The sequence below is a fragment of the Sander vitreus genome, chromosome 3 (genome assembly GCF_031162955.1).
Source record: "Sander vitreus isolate 19-12246 chromosome 3, sanVit1, whole genome shotgun sequence".
Taxonomy (NCBI): Eukaryota; Metazoa; Chordata; class Actinopteri; order Perciformes; family Percidae; genus Sander; species Sander vitreus.
The window spans coordinates 11,885,675-11,906,629 of record NC_135857.1 but is presented as its reverse complement, the minus strand read 5'-3'; the positions used below and the strand labels follow the sequence as shown (position 1 = coordinate 11,906,629).

The 20,955-nt window shown below is 42.6% G+C and overlaps 1 protein-coding gene and 1 pseudogene across 1 annotated transcript; both read right to left on the bottom strand.

Moving 5' to 3' along the window:
• Window positions 1–205: 205 nt before the first annotated feature.
• LOC144513934 (vomeronasal type-2 receptor 26-like) lies at window positions 206–8,920 on the bottom strand (annotated as a pseudogene).
• A 3,485-nt stretch (window positions 8,921–12,405) lies between these two features.
• On the bottom strand, window positions 12,406–18,522 carry LOC144515280 (extracellular calcium-sensing receptor-like). Its single transcript, XM_078245987.1, has 8 exons — window positions 18,386–18,522; window positions 17,571–17,865; window positions 17,178–17,467; window positions 16,606–16,901; window positions 15,800–16,005; window positions 13,829–14,050; window positions 13,396–13,519; window positions 12,406–13,304 (listed from the first exon to the last, which is right to left on the bottom strand). The coding sequence occupies exons 1-8, from the start codon at window positions 18,487–18,489 to the stop codon at window positions 12,406–12,408; spliced, it is 2,436 nt and encodes an 811-aa protein (XP_078102113.1). The 5' UTR covers window positions 18,490–18,522.
• Window positions 18,523–20,955: the final 2,433 nt, after the last annotated feature.

The window sequence follows — 20,955 nt, the reverse complement described above, 5'->3', positions numbered from 1 at the left end:
TCACTTAATTTTTATATTTTCAGCCCATGATGAAAGAATATTCATAAAATACAATGGAAACATTAAAAGGACATGCACAAAATGACAACTAAGAAAATATTAAATGCAAAAATAACCTATTTTAGACAAGGATAAGACTTTGTTGGATGTGCACAGCATACATACTGTATGTTGCCATCTTAACTATTTCCAAACCTCAGATGTTTTAGGATACATTTTTGTTCATTAAATGTATCATGGTGTTTTTCTCTGGCTTAAACAATATGATAAAACACTTTGGAGCAAATACACAGTATTAGTCTATATCTCCACAGCAACAGTAAATTCCCCAGGAGAGCTGAGATATGCTGGTATGAAGGTGATCTAGACTGTACAGAATATCAGCATGCTGAAGGTAATGTGCTTGGCCTCATTAAAATGATCAGGTAACTTCCGAGCTAGGAGAGCTAACACAAAGCAAAAGACAGCCAGTAGGCCTATGTACCCGATCACAGCCCAGAACCCAACAGCTGAGCCTAATGCACACTCCAGGATGATTCTCTCCTTGTATATGTGGGAAACCAGCTGATTTTGTGCATGTAGTCGCATCATGTGGTCATGTGACCTGTTGCCAATCAGGAAGTGATATAAAGCTTCACTACTCTTACCTCTTGCTGAGCGCACGCGTTGTGTGGATTCTCCTGTTGTGCAGGGTGATAGCCAGACGCAAGTTCCCGTCCTTCACAGAGGGAACTGGAGCAAATTGACGTTTACCACTTACATGACTACTAATGAGCTGCTGTGGTTGTAGAGCTCCGGAAAATACTGCTTTGGAAATTCCCTCCTCCCGCATTAACTGTGCTATAGGAGTTTGTTGTGTCTCATTTTAACGTGTGAACTGAGTTGCTGAAATGAGTGTGGATGAGAAGTGGAGGAACTGTTGGCTCTGCGTGAGGAGGTACAGAGGTTACGGGTGGCTAATGAACAATTCAGTCAAGGAAGAGGTACTGGTTTGTATACAGGTACTGCTTCTGCCACTACTAGTACTAATGCTGATGGGCTACCCCCTGGAGACAATTTGGCTACACCGAACTTCCTTGCAACACAAGCAGAATGTTTTGTGTACATTCAAAGAGAGATAAGGTGTCCTCACTTCTCAGGTTCCAAATCCAAATCTGATTTAACGATTTATGATTGAATAGAAAATGTAAAGTCATGCTTGAAAGATAGGCAGATGACCATCCGAGAGAAGGCCCTCTTCCTGTATGATCATTTGGAAGGGGAAGCAAAAGTATACATCAGATTTCGCTCATTGGCAGAGTGAGAGGATCCAGACACCATCTTATCAATTTTGAAAGAGCTGTATGGTTCCTCCATTTCCTTTGTTAGCCTGCAAAAACAATTCTTTGATCGCAAACAAAAAGATGTGGAGTGTTTAAAGGAATTCTCTGTAGGCATTGATTGAGGATGTTCAGCGTGCTTACCCCGATAGGTTGACAGACACGGACATCCTGGTTAGAGATCAGTTTGTTGAACATGTGCGTGATGTATCATTGCAGAGGGAGTTAAAGAGTCTTAAGTCAACGTCCCTCAAGTTCTTTCTTAGCCCTGCGACAGAAAGCCATTATGTGGGTGGAAGAGGGTGAGGGATCTTCTAAGCAAACTCAAGCAGACGACAACACTGTAGGGTTGATGTAAATGTTGAGGGGGCCTGTCATACGGTATGAGGAAAGGGAAAGGGATCTGAATTTTCTGTTTTGCAGGAACAGTTAAACAAACAACAGTTGCAAATTGAAATCATTATAACAAATCTATCTAAAATGGAATCTGTACTCGACAAGGCTGGTTCTCGCTCTCATAACTCCAATTACCAGTTCACTACAGAAGGCTTGCCCATCTGCCTCCGTTGCCGGAAGCCGGGACATGTCCTTCGCCAGTGTTGCCAGGGGCCAAGGCAACCAACATCCAGCACGCCCGGGGTCCATCCTGACTCAAACCCTGCTCCAGCTTCCACAGGACCCTCATGTATGGGCTCTGTGGACAATGCAAATGGTAGTAATGAGACTAGCCGTAATTATCCTCATATGCAGATTCCCCCTCTTTCAAACGCTTCATGACACCTCATAGGTAGATCCCCTATATTCGAGGTGGAGATGGGTGGGGCAAGGGTCTGCTAGATACAGGTTCTATGGTTACCACCATCACTGAGTCACTTTTTAAAGAAGTGTTCCAGCACTGGGGTGCCCTGAAACTTAAATCATGTGGGTGGTTGGCTTTGAAGGCAGCAAATGGTTTAGACATCCCCTATGTAGGGGATATCTAGAGTTGGACATTCAAGTGCTGGGTAAAAAGATTCCAGGTTGTGGTGTTTTGGTTGTGTAAGACACTCCCTGTACTGCACTATTGCAGCTCTAGACTGGCCAGGACATTCCCCTGTAGAAGAAAAACAGGCAAAAGAGTTACTGGAGAGGTATAATCACATATTTGCCAAACACGAGGGAGATCTAGGGTGCACTAATGAGATTGTACATGAGATACCACTTATTGATGAGGTCCCCGTCCGTCAAAGTTATAGGCGAATTCCCCCAACACAGTGGCAGGCAGTAAAAGATCACAATCAGCAGCTCCTGGATAGTAAAGTGATAAGGGAGAGCAGTAGTCCTTATGCATCACCGATTCTTGGTGCGGAAGAAGACGGGAGAGCTAAGGATGTGTGTTGACTATCGACTACTGAACGCCAAAACAAGAAAGGATGCTTATCCGTTGCCTCGGATCGAATAGTCTTTAGATGCCCTTGCTGGTGCTAAATGGTTTTCTACACCATTTGGTGGCCTTTTTGAGTTTGAGAGAATGCCTTTCAGCTTATGTAATGCTCCTGGGACGTTTCAGAGGCTCATGGAAAGGATATTTGGTGATCGGAGTCTCCAGTCAGTTTTGGATGATGTCATTGTCTTCTCTTCTTCCATTGAGCAGCATTTGCAGAGGCTGGAGATGGTACTTAGCCGGCTCCAACAGAAGGGTCTGAAAGCCAAACTGAGCAAATGCCATTTCTTCAGGAAGGAGGTGCAGTATCTTGGACACTGTGTGTCCAGAGAGGGAGTAGCAACTGATCCGGAGAAGATCTCTGCTGTGTAGACTGGAGACAGCCCCGGGATGTCACAGAGGTCAGATCATTCCTTGGTTTCTGTAGCTATTACTGACGCTTCGTAAAAGGGTTTGCACAGTTAGCCACCCCCTTGTACCAACTTGTGGCTGATGTAATTAAAGTAGCCAAACAAGCTAGAACAAGGCCAGCAGCAGTACTGACCAGTATGTGGACTGAGAAGTGTGAGCGAAGCTTCAGTGGCCTTAAGACAATGCTTACAAGTGCACCCATCTTGGCCTTTGCTGACTTCACCGAGCCATTTGTCTTGGAGGTTGATGCTAGCCATCAGGGGCTGGGGGCAGTCCTTTCACAAGAACAACAGGGCAAGTTAAAGCTAGTCGCCTATGCTAGCCGTTCATTGAGGGGTTCTGAGCGCAACATGTAGAATTATAGATCAATGAAGCTGGAGTTGCTCGCACTTAAATGGGCGATATCTGAGAAATTCAGAGAATATCTGCTAGGCAGCAAGTGCACTGTATACACTGACAATAACCCTCTAAGTCATTTTCAGAACCTCAAGCTGGGCGCCACTGAACAACGATGGGCAGCCCAACTAGCGGCTTTTGATTTCACTGTGCATTATCGACCTGGAAGGAACAATGGTAAGGCTGACTCTCTCTCCCGGCAGTACAGTGACCAGGCAGAACGTGAGGAGCCTGACCAGCAGACTAGGAGCACACAACCATCCAGCATGATCCAGAGGAATCTGAGGTGGTGACACAGCAGCAAATTGCAGTTTTTCCAAGTCGATCTGGGGCTGAATTGGCAACTGCTGAACTGCAGAGAGCTGACCCAACTCTAAAAGTTTTCCTTGTTTTCTGGAGAGAGGAAAGCCCCAAAACAAGGAACAGCGGTCACATCTCCCGAAGGAAGTCCAGCGTCTACTTATGCAGTGGGACTGCATTCTGGAGAAGGGTGGCTTTCTCTATAGATGTGTAACTGCCCCACATGGTGAGCCGTATGCTCAACTGCTTTTGCCTACATGCCTCCGTCAAGAACATTCCTCCGCTGTTAAACAGCCTTCACGACACCAAGGGGTGCGACGGACCACTAACCTAGCGAGACAAAGATGTTACTGGCCAGGGATGGGAGCAGAAATAGAAAAGCACTGTCAAAACTGCCAGCGTTGTGTGCTGTCCAAGGCTGTCCAGCCGAAGGTGAAAACCTACCAGGGCGCTCTTATGGCCAGTCAGCCGCTGGAAGTACTCGCCATTGACTTCACTCTGCTTGAACATGCAACATATCGGAGAGAGAATGTGTTGGTCATGACTGATGTCTTTTCTAAGTACACCCAGGCCGTGCCAACTAAGGACCAAAGTGCTGTTACTGTAGCGAAGATCCTGGTTGACAGCTGGTTCAACCGGTTTAGGGTGTCCAAAAGGATACACTCTGACCAGGGGAGAAATTTTGAGAGTGTCCTTATCCGGCAACTCTGCCAACTATACGGGATTCAGAAATCCAGGACCACACCATATCACCCACAAGGAAACGGCCAGTGTGAGAGATTTAATAGGACACTCCATGACCTGCTCAGATCTCTTCCCCCTGAGAAGAAGTGAGTGTGGCCAAAATACATCTCTCAGCTGGTGTGGGCATATAACACCTCCACTCATCGTTCTACTGGTCATTCCCCGTATCTCCTTCTGTTTGGGGTACCACCCCAGCTCCCGATGGACTTTCTCTTGGGAGCAGAAGCATCTGAAGCAACAACCAGCTCTTGGAATGAGTGGATCCAGCAGCACCAGGAACGGCTTCAGTTGGCACGAAATCTGGAAGAAGCAGCAGAGTGTACCACCAGCAACACCATAATCAAAATGCATGTGACCCTGGCTTCAGAGAGGGACAGTTGGTCTACTTAAAGGACCATTACTGCCAAGATCACGGGAAGATTCAGGACATTTGGTCACAAGTCCTTTACAAGGTGGTTGGAGTGCCAACAGAACCTGGTGGGCTATCTACCATCACACAGGCTGATGGCACTGGCAATGTGAGACGGGTAAGTAGGACTGAGCTGAGGGTGGCGCAGCTTGAAACTCTGCCGCCTGCACCGGCTGCTCCTAAGCCACCCATAGAGCCTAGTCCCCAAAACAGCAACCCCGACAGTAGTGCAGATGAAGCTATCCGGGTGTGTATAGGTACAGAAGTTCTTCCTCCGCCTACTGCTGCAACCACACAGGACGCCCAGAACCTCATCCCAAATGGAGCATGGAGTGGAGTAAGGAGCAAGGAGTGGACGATGGGGCAGTTGAAGAACACGTTGCCATACCTACTAGCTGCCAGGAGATGTCGGCCCCTCGGCGTACCACCCAGGCTACTGCTGGGTCCAATCCTCAGCATGGGATGGCACAGCCTGCTTTGCATCTCACATATCACACTCAATTAAACCCACACATGAGGGTGCCGACGGCAGCCGTAACACTACTAATGAGCTGCTGTGGCTGTAGAGCTCCAGAAAATACTGCTTTGGAAATTCCCTCCTCCTGCAGTAACTGTGCTATAGGAGTTTGTTGTGTCCTTGCAAAGTTGGCTTATATTTTACTCTTTTTATTAATGTGCTAATAATTATTTGCAAGACACGGTAACCTTGTGACTGGCCACTAATCTGTTTTGTTTGTTTTCTCAAAGGGGGACCAGTCCAGTCACTGTTTTCTACGGTTAGTTTACCATTTTGTTTCTTTTGTTTATTTGCCTTGGTCGATGCATTTTTGTGATTTCATTTACAAGTGGTCTGAAGAGATATTGTTGATGGAAGTTTAACACAGGTTGCTTTTGCTTTGTATATATCCACAGCTTGATCCTGTACAAGGCTGGGTCCGTGTCGACACACTGCCTCCTCGTGGTGAGACTGCACTGGGTGACACTCTGTTGCGGTGTGCCATAGCAAATTGTGTAGAAATAAGTGTGTACTGCATGTCTTTGTCAGTGTTGGGCCTTCTGTCTCCTCTTTCTGTCTCCCACAGTCTCCTCCCAGAGTGGTGTGTGCGTGCTGACCTGACCTTCCTACTTTGAGGAGAGTAAGACCAAATGTATCTGCCATCTAATTTATAATTTTACTAATCTGCCCCTCCTATGCTATTTTAAATGGGATTTTTTTTAAACTTCTTTGTAATAAAACTAAACCTATTTTGGTACGGTATTTGCCTCCTGTTAATTGTTCCTGTTCGCAGAGAACTAGAGTTGGTCATACGACACACTAATTAACATAAAGGGTTTAGAGGGTTCCTCCTGACCTGCAACAGGAGGTAGCGTTGTCAGGTCTGAAAGGTTTTATATGCTCCAGCACTATAGATAGATAGATAGATAGATAGATAGATAGATAGTTTTTCATTGGAAAAGGGGGACTAAGACACAACCAAATAATACATATTAGGACTTGAATAAGCGTAAAAGACACTACCGTCATTCTTTGCTGTGGAGGACCAAACCATTTCATAACATTACTACCTGGGAGTGTAGCTCTGAAGGCCATTAACACTACTATTTTTCAAAGAACACATGACATACGAAGGTGATCCCAAACGCTGTGTGGCGCAGCATGCAAGAGCACTCTGAGGGTGCTCCAATTCAAGTTAATGAACCTAAGAAACCGAGTCAGGGAAAGGAGAGCAGAAGGAAGCTCAGCTCAGAGTTGTTGGCCTGACAATCGGGGATGTCCTGTAACGACGGAACACAACTGCTGATATAATGGCCAGACAGGCACCACCAACTGAGAATGCAGCCAGGATGATTCCTATGACCTCGTTGTAGGAAAACTCTACAGGGTGGGGGAGGGAAGTGTCTCTTTCTGCCTTAGGGCAGAACTCCTTGGGGCAAGGAAAAGAATCAGGGGAATCTGAAAAAAATAACTTTTTTTTATAGCACCTTTTAAAGACAAGAATTTACTAACTGCTTTGACAGGAGAAACAAAAGCACCTACAAATCAATAAACATACACATTGTAATAGTGAGAATAGAAGATGGGACAGCTTTAAAAGAGAAAAAATTGAATAAATAAAATGGAAGGTGATGATAAAAAGACGAGAGAAAGGAGTCCGTAAGAATGTTTTTTGATTTTGGAGATGGTTCTGATATGGAGAAAACGGGACTAAGCAGCTTTATTGATCTGTGGGATGAATGTGAAGTCTGAGTAAAAAAATGACACCTAAATTGCTGGCGGTTGGCTTGACGTTACTAGATAGTGGACCAAGGCTGTTGGGACTGGTGATGGTGTTGGGTGAATAGTATTATTTCAGATTTAGAGTTGTTCAGTTGGAGAAAGTGTTGGGCCATCCAGTGGTATACATATTTAAGGCAGCCTGAGACAGCATCAAGGATTCAAATTCAAAAGGCAAATTGTTATGTATATTTGATTTTGTACTGTAGATATTTGGAGAAAAACAAATACCTGTAGCTATACTGTTCTCGCTGAGGTGTAGCAACTCCAACTAAACAGTGAGCTAAACTCTCTCTATTCATGAACATGAAGAAATCCTGAATTCTTTGTATGCAGATTTATTTTCTTCACATTGTGCTGAATCCATACACATGTGATGAGAGAGTGAAACTAGGAAACAAACAGCAAAATACTGTAATTAGCTAAGCCTCATGAACATTACTTTTACAGCATGAAATCAATATGCTTAAAAGTTAACTTAGTTAGAACAAAGATTATATACATACAAGCGATGCTTCTGCTGGGGAGTCAACAGGCAGGATGCATTTTCCCTGGCGCATTTTTTAACCTGTCTGTTGTTTCTAATGCATTTCTAACGTGGTGAATTCCATTGACATATATAAAATGGACCAACAGATTCCGTTGCTCTGGACGGAGACCAGTGAAGGCTATTAGAAGCACTTTTCCGGTGAGCGCCGAGCGTTACTGCGCAGCCTCCAACTGAGAGAGACGATGTAAATGTGACATGAGTCTGAAAGTTGTAAGTCTTCTGCTAGCTGTGCCAAGAGAAATCTCAATCATTCCGAATATTGCAGAGATGGAGAGTGTAGGTATATGTAAGGAGATAACATAGGCACAGGCTAATTATTGCTAACTAAAAGGGATAGTTAACATTAGTAATTAAACTTAAACAGCTAATGTAAGTTGAAACTGCCTGCGAGCTTCTCCTGTACTATACGGTAATTCCTCTACTATGCGACAGTAAGTCCCGTGGTTATGACACAATCGTTAGCCTATTTTTACAAAAACGCCTACTACGGAGCCATAACGTGAGCTACAAGGTAATGGAGCCTTTTATACATTGTTGTGTTTCTTCAGAAATAAACAATGGACAAATAGAGTCTTTAAACGCTTCAGATGTAAAGTTATTCGCTGTCAAAGTGGCGCCAAACTGAATGGCAGTCAATGGGATTCTAACGGGGGGTGAGTGCTTGTTAGCATCAAAATGGCGTCATAGGAGGTACGCGTTGTGAGGAGAAGCTTACCCCTTTGGTGAATTCTAACGTGGTTTCCTACTTCCCGTTTTAGCTCAGTAAACACACGTCAAATTAAGAGTCTGCATGAACTACTTCCTGTTTTAGCTCAGTAAACAAATGTCAAAATAAGAGTCTGCATGAACTACTTCCTGTTTTAGCTCAGTAAACAAACGTCAAAATAAGAGTCTGCATAAAACTGAAAGTATGCAAAATTAAATGCATAAAAATTCAACTTAAATGCCTGAAGGGCAGAACAGTAGCATTGCTAATCTCTGCTTCAGGACACGGTATACAATCATAGCAGCAGATGGGTTTTCCTTTGTGCAGTACTTTACGAGTTCCTGGATGACAGCTGTCAGAGCACACTGACACAGGAACATGGCACATAAAGACAAACAAACACACATACTCATGTGTGCTACAAAGCTCTGAGAATTAATGGATAGGTTCACATTTTTTTCAAGTCTGTCTGAAAACAATAAGGTGTGTCCTCAAAATGTTAATCGTCACTGTAACCAAAATGTAACTGAAAAAGATTACCACTTTGAGCAGACTGGATTGGCTGTTAGTGATACAGTGTCTCTCTCTCTCTCCCTGTCAGCATTAGCTCGCTCTACCTGGACTAGTAACGTATCAGCATGCGGTAAGGTTATGCTCTGCTCCTCGGCTTGGCTTGGACCTATGGCTTGGACGCGATATTACCAAGGGGGTAAGCGAGCATCTGGAAAGTGTACCTACTATGGGGAGAGTCTAAGGCTAACAAGCCATCACCTGCCGCTAGCATTCCATTGACTGCCATTCATTTTGGCGTCACTTTCACTGCGAATAACTTTACATCTGAAGCGTTTAAAGACTCTATTTGTTCATTGTTTATTTCTAAAGAAACAAGACAATGTATAAAAGGCTCCATTACCTTGTATCTCACGTTATGGCCCCGGAGCAGACGTTTTTGACACGATTGTGTCATAACCACGGGACTTTCTGTCGCACAGTAGAGAAATTACCGTATTGTTAGGAAAAGCTCACAGGCAGTCTGGGGGGACGTGGAGGCATACAATTAAGGGAGAAGCCCATAGAGAGTCCATGAAAGCATCGGAACAAAATATTTCAGCAATGTTTTGATGGATTGGAAATACTTCGGTATGAGGCAAGTGAATTCATATGAAGTAACATTTAATTTTCTCTTGGCACAGCTACCAGAAGACTTCCAACTTTCAGACAGGTTGCTCACGTCACATCTACATCGTCAAGCTCAGTTTGAGGCTGTGCAGTACGCTCAGCCATCACCGGAAAAGTGCTTCTAAATAGGCTCATTCGAGATGAGCCAGGTCTGTACAGAATCGATCACCGCGATTGCCGCCCAATGCATGCCGGTTAGATTTGTGTCCGACTTGATCCCGACTTGCTCTGACGTCATGCACGCGTGGGCAACGATAACCTCACGAGATCAAGGTGGCCGCAGGTTTGAGACGCAGGCAGCGCATTTGCTTTTCGCCGACTGCAAGACCCAGGCAGACCCAGGGCATGCTGGGAAACGTTAACAGCTGATTGGTTCAGAATCGACTCAACATGATGACGTTTTATATAAACTTTTTTATTGTTTTTGAATTAGAGGGATTTTGATTATTTGTCTGATTTAAAGGCTTATTCTGTACAGAACACGTTATGTGGCTGATAGTTACATTTATAAATCAGAGAGACTAAATCTGTTAAGATTATGGATCATCTACACTGTGTTGTTAATTAAAATCAGCAACAGATCGCAGGTAGAGCATTTTGGCAGCTACTCTGTCACAATAAAAACAACTGGAGACTGTGTACAAGTTGGTATATGGGTCTGATAATATTTTATTAAATCAGAATCGGACCTAACAGGATGTGAGTGTTTATGTGACTTCCTGTCCAGCCTGAAGGCTGCTGAAAACGGCTGTAAACTGTCCAACTTGACAGCGTTTTTTTTTTTGTCACCACCCCCTGCTGCCGCCCCCTGCTCTCGTCCACTTTACAGGCAAGGCGCAGCTCATCTCGAACGAGCCTATTGACTTCACTGGTGTCCGTCGAAGTCTATGGAGTCGCTGTGTCCATTAAGTTTACTGTCTATGGATATTACGAATCCCACAACGCCAAGACCCGCCCTTCACTAGCATTTATTGGCCAGGCGTCCATGCTTACGCAAGGTAACGTAACCTCATTTGTATAGGTCCTATCCCCTGACCAATCGGCTCTCTAACCTTAACCACTCAAGGTCAAATGCCTAACCCCAACCAATCGACCACTAACGCCACGCCAATTGGTCTTGGCGTGTTATGTAGGATCTATGAATGTATATTAGCAACAGTAGGCTAATTCATGAGTGTGCTATTGTATGTGTGAGCTAATATTGCACTGTTCATGTGTGCTGAAAGAGTTATGTTTCTGTTTAGCATTGTTCAGTGCAAATATAACCTATAGTTTAATCTCAGTAATGATGGTATGTAAGCTTATATACTTTCGTTCTGGTAAAGGCAAATGTCCCACTGTACTGCTGTTACACAGATCACGGAGATCTGATTGAGTGTACTTTACGGCACTGTAGTTAAAGGGGAACTATGCAGTTTGTTTAGCTTAATTTACCTTAACTGAACAGCTTCAGAGTCATTGGAATGGTTATATGACTTTTTCGGGTTGAATGGTGGTCGTCTCGCTCCCCCGTAGCGCCTGTGAGTGGAAAAACAACCCTTGCAACTTTCGGCCGGCGTCAGGAAGTATCGCGTGATATCAGGTCTCGCGATGTAACGAATTGCTTCATGGCACTGCACACATACGCCCATTCAGGAACCAGCTAACAAGGTAGCGATCAAGTTTTTCACACTATCATCATGGCTGAGCTGGCAAAAAAGAAGCCAAAAGCTAGGAAAGCATTGTCAGAGGAACAGAGAAAGAGGAAACGGCAGACTGACTGAGCGAGGAGTCACACACAAGTAAACATAGGAGCTGCCAAATATTTATTCCAAAGCTGTAGGGGGAGCTCTATAGAGAAACCTGCGAGCAAAAAGCGAAGAAATGGCCAAAACTGCATAGACCCTTTAAGTGAATGTGGGTCAAGTTGTAATGTACAGCCCTACCAGCAGGCTGCAGCATAGCCATGGTAATACAGTATGTTTACAGAGGGCTTTCAAATGTATGTCTGATTTGTTTCTACGTTAACTGTTAGCGCATATGCCAATAACTGCAAGTAATGATTTCATCAAAATGTAGAGATCAGAACTCAGTACCACACATTTTTCTTATGCATTTTGACTTTATTTATTCACATTATTTTATATTTTCAGTTAAATGATGAAAGACTATTTATAAAATGAGGCATATTAAAAGGACATTCACACAATGACATTATAATTAGGAAAATATTTAAAGATGCAGTAGGTAAGACTTATAAAACTAACTTTCTGTCATATTTGCTGAAACTGACCCTATGTTTGAGTAGAACTACATTAGGCAGGTACTTTAAAAAAATCCAGCTCCTCTGGCACCACCTACAGCCTGTACTGCGATTTGCAAAAATCCACCGCTCCCTGTTCAGATCCTCCAATCAGGGCCAGGGGGGGGGGGGTGTCTAACTGTGTGTCAATCACTGCTCATGCACACTCATTCATTCTCCCTTGTGGGGGGAGGGGCTTAGGAGACCGTTTGGGCTTCAGCAGAAAGGGGAGGAGGGACTGAGAAGTTGTCGATGTTCAAATTCTTTGGCTAATTCCTGGATCTTCACAATCCTACCTACAGCACCTTTAATGTAAAAATAAACTTGTGAATATAAATATTTAAATCCACAGCATAAGCTATATAATGTATGTTGCCAACTTAACTATTTCCAAACCTCCGGAATCTTAGGATTAATTTTTGTTCATTAAATGTTTCTTGGTGTTCTTCTCTGGCTTAAACAATATAATGAAACACTTTGGCGTAAATATACACAGTATTAGTCCAAAACTGGAGGCCAGAATGGCAAATATCTCCACAGCCACAGTAAATTTCCCAGGAGAGCTGAGATATGCAGGAATGAAGGTGATCCAGACTGCACAGAATATCAGCATGCTGAAGGTGATGAGCTTGGCTTCATTAAAATTATCAGGTAATTTCCGAGCTAGGACAGCTAACACAAAGCAAAAGACAGCCAGTAGGCCTATGTACCCAATCACAGCCCAGAACCCAATAGCTGAGCCTAATGCACACTCCAGGATGATTCTCTCCTTGTACATGGTTAGGTTTTTCATTGGGAAAGGTGGACTAAGAACTAACCAAATACTACATATTAGGACTTGAATAAGTGTGAAAGACACTACAGTCATTCTTTGCTGTGGAGGACCAAACCATTTCATGACATTACTACCTGGGAGTGTAGCTTTGAATGCCATTAACACTACTATTGTTTTTCCAAGAACACAAGACATACAGAGGACAAAGGTGATCCCAAACGCTGTGTGACGCAGCATGCAGGACCAATCAGAGGGTGCTCCAATGAAAGTTAATGAACATAAGAAACATAGAGTCAGTGAGAAGAGCAGCAGGAAGCTCAGCTCAGAGTTGTTGGCCCTGACAATTGGGGATGTCCTGTGACGATAGAATACAGCCGCTGTTATAATGGCCAGACAGGCGCCACCAACTGAGAATGCAGCCAGGATGATTCCTAGGACCTCGTTGTAGGAAAGAAACTCTACAGGCTTGGGGAGACAAGTGTCTCTCTCTGCATTAGGCCAGAACTCCTTGGGGCAAGGAAAGCAATCAGGGGAATCTGAAAAATAAAACAAAAAGGCCTTCTAGCAGTCGTACTGTATATTGATCTTGTACAGTACATCAGCTTTGTATAGGAGATAAACAAATACCTGTAGCATTACTAATATCTCCCTCAGGACACAGTATACAATCGTAACAGCAGATGGGTTTTCCTTTTTGCAGCAATTTACGAGTTCCTGGAGGACAGCTGTCAGTGCACACTGACACAGGAACCTGGCACATAAAGAGAAACAAACTCATAAATATTCAAATATGCCCTGAAGCTCTGAGGATTAACAGATAGGTATTTATTTATTGATTTATTATTCTATAGCCATATTAATTTATATATTAATTTATTTAACATTGAATAAACTGTCATTCTAAAGTAGATTAAGATTTGTCAGTAGCCTACTGGTTACAAGTAGGCTCGGTAGTGATTGGAGGAACAATTACAGTGAACAAAAATGTGTTCAATGTACACCTATCAGACCCTACAAGATCACCATATTTATGTAAAATTATTGCTTTTGTGTTTCTTACTTGTGTGGCACCATCCACCCAGGTGAGGTTTCTGTTGATTTGGAACTTCTGGCCCACCGGCAGTGATGCATCGTATTGCCCTACTGTCACCAACTTAATGCTGCCACTTTCACTTTTTTGCCAGTTAACCAGTTCGTATTGGGCCACTGGATCACCGTTGGCATCAAACAACACATCATAACCATTTCGGGAAAAATTTACTTTTTTCAGCTGAGTAAGAACCTGCAAAGATGAAATAAAGGTAAACAGTGAGGGAGAGCAAGGAAATAGCATCAAATAAAACAAATATTTTATGTCAGAAAAGGTACATTGTGGCAAAAAAAAAAAAAAGGGAATTGGCGTTTTCACTTACAGTGGGGCAAAAAAGTATTTAGTCAGCCACCAATTGTGCAAGTTCTCTCACTTAAAAAGATGAGAGAGGTCTGTAATTTTCATCATAGGTACACTTCAACTATGAGAGACAAAATGAGAAAAGAAAATCCAGAAGATCACATTGTAGGATTTTTAATGAATTTATTTGCAAATTATGGTGGAAAATAAGTATTTGGTCAATAACAAAAGTTCATCTCAATACTTTGTAATATACCCTTTGTTGGCAATGACAGAGGTCAAACGTTTTCTGTAAGTCTTCACAAGGTTTTCACACACTGTTGATGGTATTTTGGCCCATTCCTCCACGCAGATCTCCCCTAGAGCAGTGATGTTTTGGGGATGTCGCTGGGCAACACAAACTTTCAACTCCCTCCAAAGATTTTCTATGGGGTTGAGATCTGGAGACTGGCTAGGTCACTCCTGGACCTCGAAATGCTTCTTACGAAGCCACTCCTTCGTTTTCCGGGTGGTGTGTTTGGGATCATTGTCATGCTGAAAGACCCAGCCACGTTTCATCTTCAATGTCCTTGCTGATGGAAGGAGGTTTTCACTCAAAATCTCACGATACATGGCCCCATTCATTCTTTCCTTTACACGGATCAGTCGTCCTGGTCCCTTTGCAGAAAAACAGCCCCAAAGCATGATGTTTCCACCCCCATGTTTCACAGTAGGTATGGTGTTCTTTGGATGCAACTCAGCATTCTTTCCCCTCCAAACACGACGAGTTGAGTTTTTACCAAAAAGTTCTATTTTGGTTTCATCTGACCATATGACATTCTCCCAATCCTCTTCTGGATCATCCAAATGCTCTCTAGCAAACTCCAGACGGGCCTGGACATGCACTGGCTTAAGCAAGGGGACACGTCTGGCACTGCAGGATTTGAGTCCCTGGCGGCGTAGTGTGTTGCTGATGGTAGCCTTTGTTACTTTGGTCCCAGCTCTCTGCAGGTCATTCACTAGGTCCCCCCGTGTGGTTCTGGGATTTTTGCTCACCGTTCTTGTGATCATTTTGACCCCACAGGATGAGATCTTGCGTGGAGCCCTGGATCGAGGGAGATTATTAGTGGTCTTGTATGTCTTCCATTTTCTTATAATTGCTCCCACAGTTGATTTCTTCACACCAAGCTGCTTACCTATTGCAAATTCAGTCTTCCCAGCCTGGTGCAGGTCTACAATTTTGTTTCTGGTGTCCTTTGACAGCTCTTTGGTCTTGGCCATAGTGGAGTTTGGAGTGTGACTGTTTGAGGTTGTGGACAGGTGTCTTTTATACTGATAACAAGTTCAAACAGGTGCCATTAATACAGGTAACGAGTGCAGGACAGGGGAGCCTCTTAAAGAAGAAGTTACAGGTCTGTGAGAGCCAGAAATCTTGCTTGTTTGTAGATGACCAAATACTTATTTTCCCAAGGAATTTGCAAATAAATTCATTAAAAATCCTACAATGTGATTTTCTGGATTTTGTTTTTCTCATTTTGTCTCTCATAGTTGAAATGTACCTATGATGAAAATTACAGGCCTCTCTCATCTTTTTAAGTGGGAGAACTTGCATAATTGGTGGCTAACTAAATACTTTTTTGCCCCACTGTATGTTCAACTGACCTCTTTGGACTCTATCCTGGTGAATTTGTCACACTGAGTTGTAGAATTTGTTTCCTGGCACACTGCTTTATGAATGGCATGAGCTATTGCATAAACAGCCTTGTAAACCATGTTGGTGACCCGGAGCTGAGATGTGTCAGTGTACGGGCTCTGGAGCGTCTTTATGTCTTCAGTTCCATCACATAATCTCTTGTCTATGGCTACACCTAAAACACATGACAAAGGCCTTGACAATAATATGTGATATTACATTATTATTCTTCCCTATGTGTTTATTATTAGTCTACCTCTGGCAGGAGGGTCATGTTTTTGGTTTGGTTCTTGTTTGTCAAGAGGAGTACAGAAAACAACACGCCTGCTTTTCATGAAACTTGGTAGAAGGTTATATCATGGGCCAGGGAAAACCCCATATATCTACATTGTTGTAATTTATTAGTAAAACATTATTTTACAATACATTTCAAAGCACTGTTTTGCAGATATGCCTTTTTGTTTTGAAATTGTTGCTGTTTCAGTTTGTATCAGGACATATTTTAGTTTTTTGTTTACATTTAATTATGCTAGCTCACGACAACACAAATCAGTCATCAGACATTTAAAAAAGGCAACAAATTAATTTAATTAAATACTGAGATGATCGGCCTAACATGTTTAAAATAAATGAAATGATCTGATATCACAAATAGTATGATAGCCTTAATAGAACTAGAAACACAGGAAGTTTCACTCAAACAATAAAAAAACAAAACAAAAAAAAACAGGACCACAAGGACACAACTATGTTAACCATAAATAAATTGTCTCACTTTTTCCCAGCCTGCAGTTGAATGCATCCTCCCAGAACTCAGTAAGCACTGGAGAGGCAGCCACTTTAGAAGGAGAGAGATCCAGCAAGAAGTCTCTCAGACCTGGGATGAAAGATTTCTGAATGGCAAATCCGATGGTTCCAGCACAGAAGCTGAACCTCAGCATGTCTGGGTCTGTTACCCAGGATTCACTGCCTATCCACTGGCGAGGTGGAAAAGGCTCGAGTGACAGCTCTTCCAGCAGGATCCTCAGGTCTACAGGGGATGTAAATGCCACAACAACCATAGCTGTCGACCTGGAGAGACATTTAAAATAAATACAGTATACGTTTTAAAATAGCTATCAAGAACGTAAACACAAACAAACATGAGATAGCCCATATGACACTTTAGCAGGCTATTTGGTCTGACTGACCATTTTTATAACAATATCAGTAATACATAAATGTGATAAAAAAAGAAACATTTCCAATTTGCCACTGAACATAAAAGAAATCGTCTATCTTACATTTACAGAACATTTTTGTTGTGCTTTTGTGTGCGGGACAGTGTCAACACAGGGAACATCAAACCTGCGAATAACATCAGCTACTCTCTGGATCCTGCTACGTGGGTGGTTCCGATGGAAAGATTCAGAGTATTCCACACAGATCCCCTCTTTGCGTGCTGCGTCCAGGAAAGACGCCATACCATTATTGCCATAGTCTGAATCTGACCGGACAGCACCTATCCAAGTCCAGCCAAAGTGTTTTACCAGCTTGGCCAGCGCGTCAGCCTGGAACTGATCACTAGGGACGGTTCTGAAGAAATTTGGGTACTGCTGCTTATCGGACAGACATGCACAAGTGGCAAAGTGGCTCACCTAAAGGAAAAGAACAAGGTAAATATTAACAGGACACACAAAAAAATCTGCACTACACGGTCTCTATTCATATTTATTTTCTCCAGAAATCCAAAATATTTACTTGAGGAATGTTAAAGGGCCCGATGATGCGCGACATGCTGATGGATGGCGTGGACTCAGACTCACCAATGACAGCCTTTGCCATACCAGATTGTGAGCAATTGTCGCTGGTGTAAAACACCGGGTCCAGGCCATTTAAAAGCTGGAATGCCACATGCACCGCCACGGGCACCGAGCCGCACGCGTCATAGATATGATAACCGAGTTTGATTCCCGGCAGCAGCTCCGTGCTGTTGTTTATCTCCTCGATGGCGAAGATCATTGCGCGTGAGAAGCGCAGTTCACGGGTGTTAATGCTGCAAACAGACACTCAAGTCTCTTAATCAAGGACAATCCCAACTTAAAGAAAAATAGTTGTAATAATAAAGGTAAATTGCAATTCATAGTCATTGACAATGCCTGATAGCTGCCCATATGTGAACAAAATATTGTACAGGCATCAAAGATTGCCTGAACACCAAAATTCCAAAGACTAAATATGAGTAAAAAATGTACAAGAATCCTATTGCACAGTTTAAAAATAGTTATAGTCAATAGTATTAATTTGTTTGTATCTTAAATACAAATACATTTTCAGATAATAATTAAAAATTCTTTTTTTCATATCACACTCACATTTGTAAATTTGTGAAAATAATACCTGCAATATATGTGACTAAATACTGAATTGGCACTTTATGTGAAATATAGTTTTTTTTGTTGTTCAGTCCAACACAAAACCTGCAACACAATTGTAAGCACATGATACAAATCACAATAATTATTTCGCCACACAGTCTAACATCCTCTTATCCCCCACTTCTCCCTCTTACTAACCTGGTACACCTTAGTGGCTCAGGCATGGTGGTGTAGTTATGCTTCACTGTATGCATGTAGTGGTGTATAGAGAAAACACCACCAATAACATAGTCGCCATCCATTGAGAACACAGGGAGACGAGTGGTACCCTGGAGCTTACATTTCACAGATGAAGCCTGAGTGCTGACCCCAGCACCAGTCCAATCCTCTGTAAGCCCAACCCTTTGTTTAACATCATCCTCATAACCATTCAAGGCAAGAGCTGAGTTCAGCTCACACAAACCCAGAGACAGGATCAGGCCAATACAGAGAGCGGAGATCTCCATCCCTCGACTGTGAGCATGTGGGCATGTGTGTTTTATAGATTTTCAGACAAAACCGTCCCTCCTTCTACTGTACGTCAGTTTACTTTACATCAGAGAGAGGATGGCCTTATCCAGTCCTACCGTTTCATCTATTTGGCTTTGATTTAGCTTATATTAGAATTAAGCCTATCAAATGCACACCTTCAATCCCATTTTAAAAAATGCAGATAGAGAAATAATTTTTAAAAGAAAATTATTTTATAATAAATGAAAGTTTATGTTGTGAATTTAGACTTAATTTATTCACTTCATTTTTTTATATTTTCATATTTTCCCATGATGAAAGAATATTTATAAAATACAATGTCAACATTAAAAGGACATAAAAATATTAAATGCAAAAATAACCTATTTTAGATACCAAGGTGAAGACTTTGTTGGATGTGCACAGCATACATTGTATGTTGCCATCTTAACTATTTCCAAACCTCAGATGTCTTAGGATTGATTTTTGTTCATTAAATGTTTCTTGGTGTTCTTCTCTGGCTTAACCAATATGATAAAACACACAGCAAATATACACAGTATTAGTCCGAAACTGGAGGCCAGAATGGCAAATATCTCCACAGCCACAGTAGTTAGGGAGAAGAGCAGCAGGAAGCTCAGCTCAGAGTTGTTGGGCCTGACAGTTGGGGATGTCCTGTGACGATAGAACACAGCTAACAGCTAAACACTGTTATAATGGCCAGACAGGCACCACCAACTAAGAATGCAGCCAGGATGATTCCTAGGACCTCGTTGTAGGAAATAAACTCTACAGGCTTGGGGAGACAAGTGTCTCTCTCTTCATTAGGCCAGAACTCCTTGGGGCAAGGGAAACATTCAGTGAAATCTGAAAAAAGAGGGCTTTTAGCAGACATAATTAGGGCCTGAGTACTAACAACGTCGGTCGGCGAAGGCACTATTGAAATTGTTCTGTTTATTATTCTTAACTTAAATAAATCACAATTGAGGGGCTAAACGTGCTCAGAAAGTTATGCACACACATCATAAGTGGTGAAAATTGACATCCAATAGGGGTCTCGAGCTTGGCAAATCAGCTCTATAGTGCCCCCTACAAAATTACAAAAAAGTAGCCCCCACAGTGCATTTCACCTAAATGTATGGAACTGTATCATGTCCAGACTTACAAAAGAAACTCTTAAAGCCATGCACTAAACCCAACAGGAAATCTTTGGACATCTTTGACCATATGCAGGCATTGTGCTTTAAGAAACTCCTCCTACATTTTGAAGAATGACACGGCAAATGTCGATATTACCTAATGAAACATGAAGTTGTTGTAACTTGAATGTACATTGTCCAATCTGCCCCAAATTTGTCATGCATGATGACAGTCCAGGCCTAAACATACATACTTCACATCATACATATTTCAGGCGTCATCCTTCATTGCATTGACAGGCTGTGCTTTGAAGCCACAATTTCTCCATCACAGCCAGCATGGCAGAGGCACCCTCATTGAATGTAGAAATAGCCATACTTACTGCAGCCTCAATCCTGCTTTTCCCCACAAAGACTGTTTTTGGACATCGTATAACCAAGTTGAGGCATGTGTTGACATTCTGAGTGCCTCCATGCTGCACTGTCACTGGACATCCGGTAATACACAGGGATGAGCTTCTTATGAATCATTCAAAAGACCAATATTTAGAACACTGGAGAAAGCAAACAAAGTAGACTAAATTGTTATTTAACAGAGTATCTGCACACTGTCAGAGATACGAAGAAGAGACGGATCCTGACTAAATACAGGCTCAGTAACCACCTACTGGGTCAGACAGAGATGCACTTCCTCCTCCACTGGGAAAAACTATCTTCACTAAGAGATTTACACCTTGGAAAAATAGCCAAAAAAAGTTAACACCAGAAAAGAAGCCGGAAGTTCTCCTAGGAGAGGTGACAGCAGCTCCACTGAGTGACAGCTAAATATGGATCTGCCTGCCACAGCCTGAGGGACTCACAACCACGATCCCAAAATTACAGATTTGTTCAGTATTGTATAGTAATTATAGTAGAATAGTATATATGTGACACCTACATATTTAATATATGACATGTAGGCTATGAATTTCTGTAAACTGCTTGGTTGGAGAGAGAGAGAGAGAGAGAGAGAGAGAGAGAGAGAGAGAGAGAGAGAGAGAGAGTCAAGCTGATTACCTCCGCTGTCTGAACACTCCTGTTTTCCTGTTTGTCTTCTTGCTAACTCTTCTTTTTTGTCTT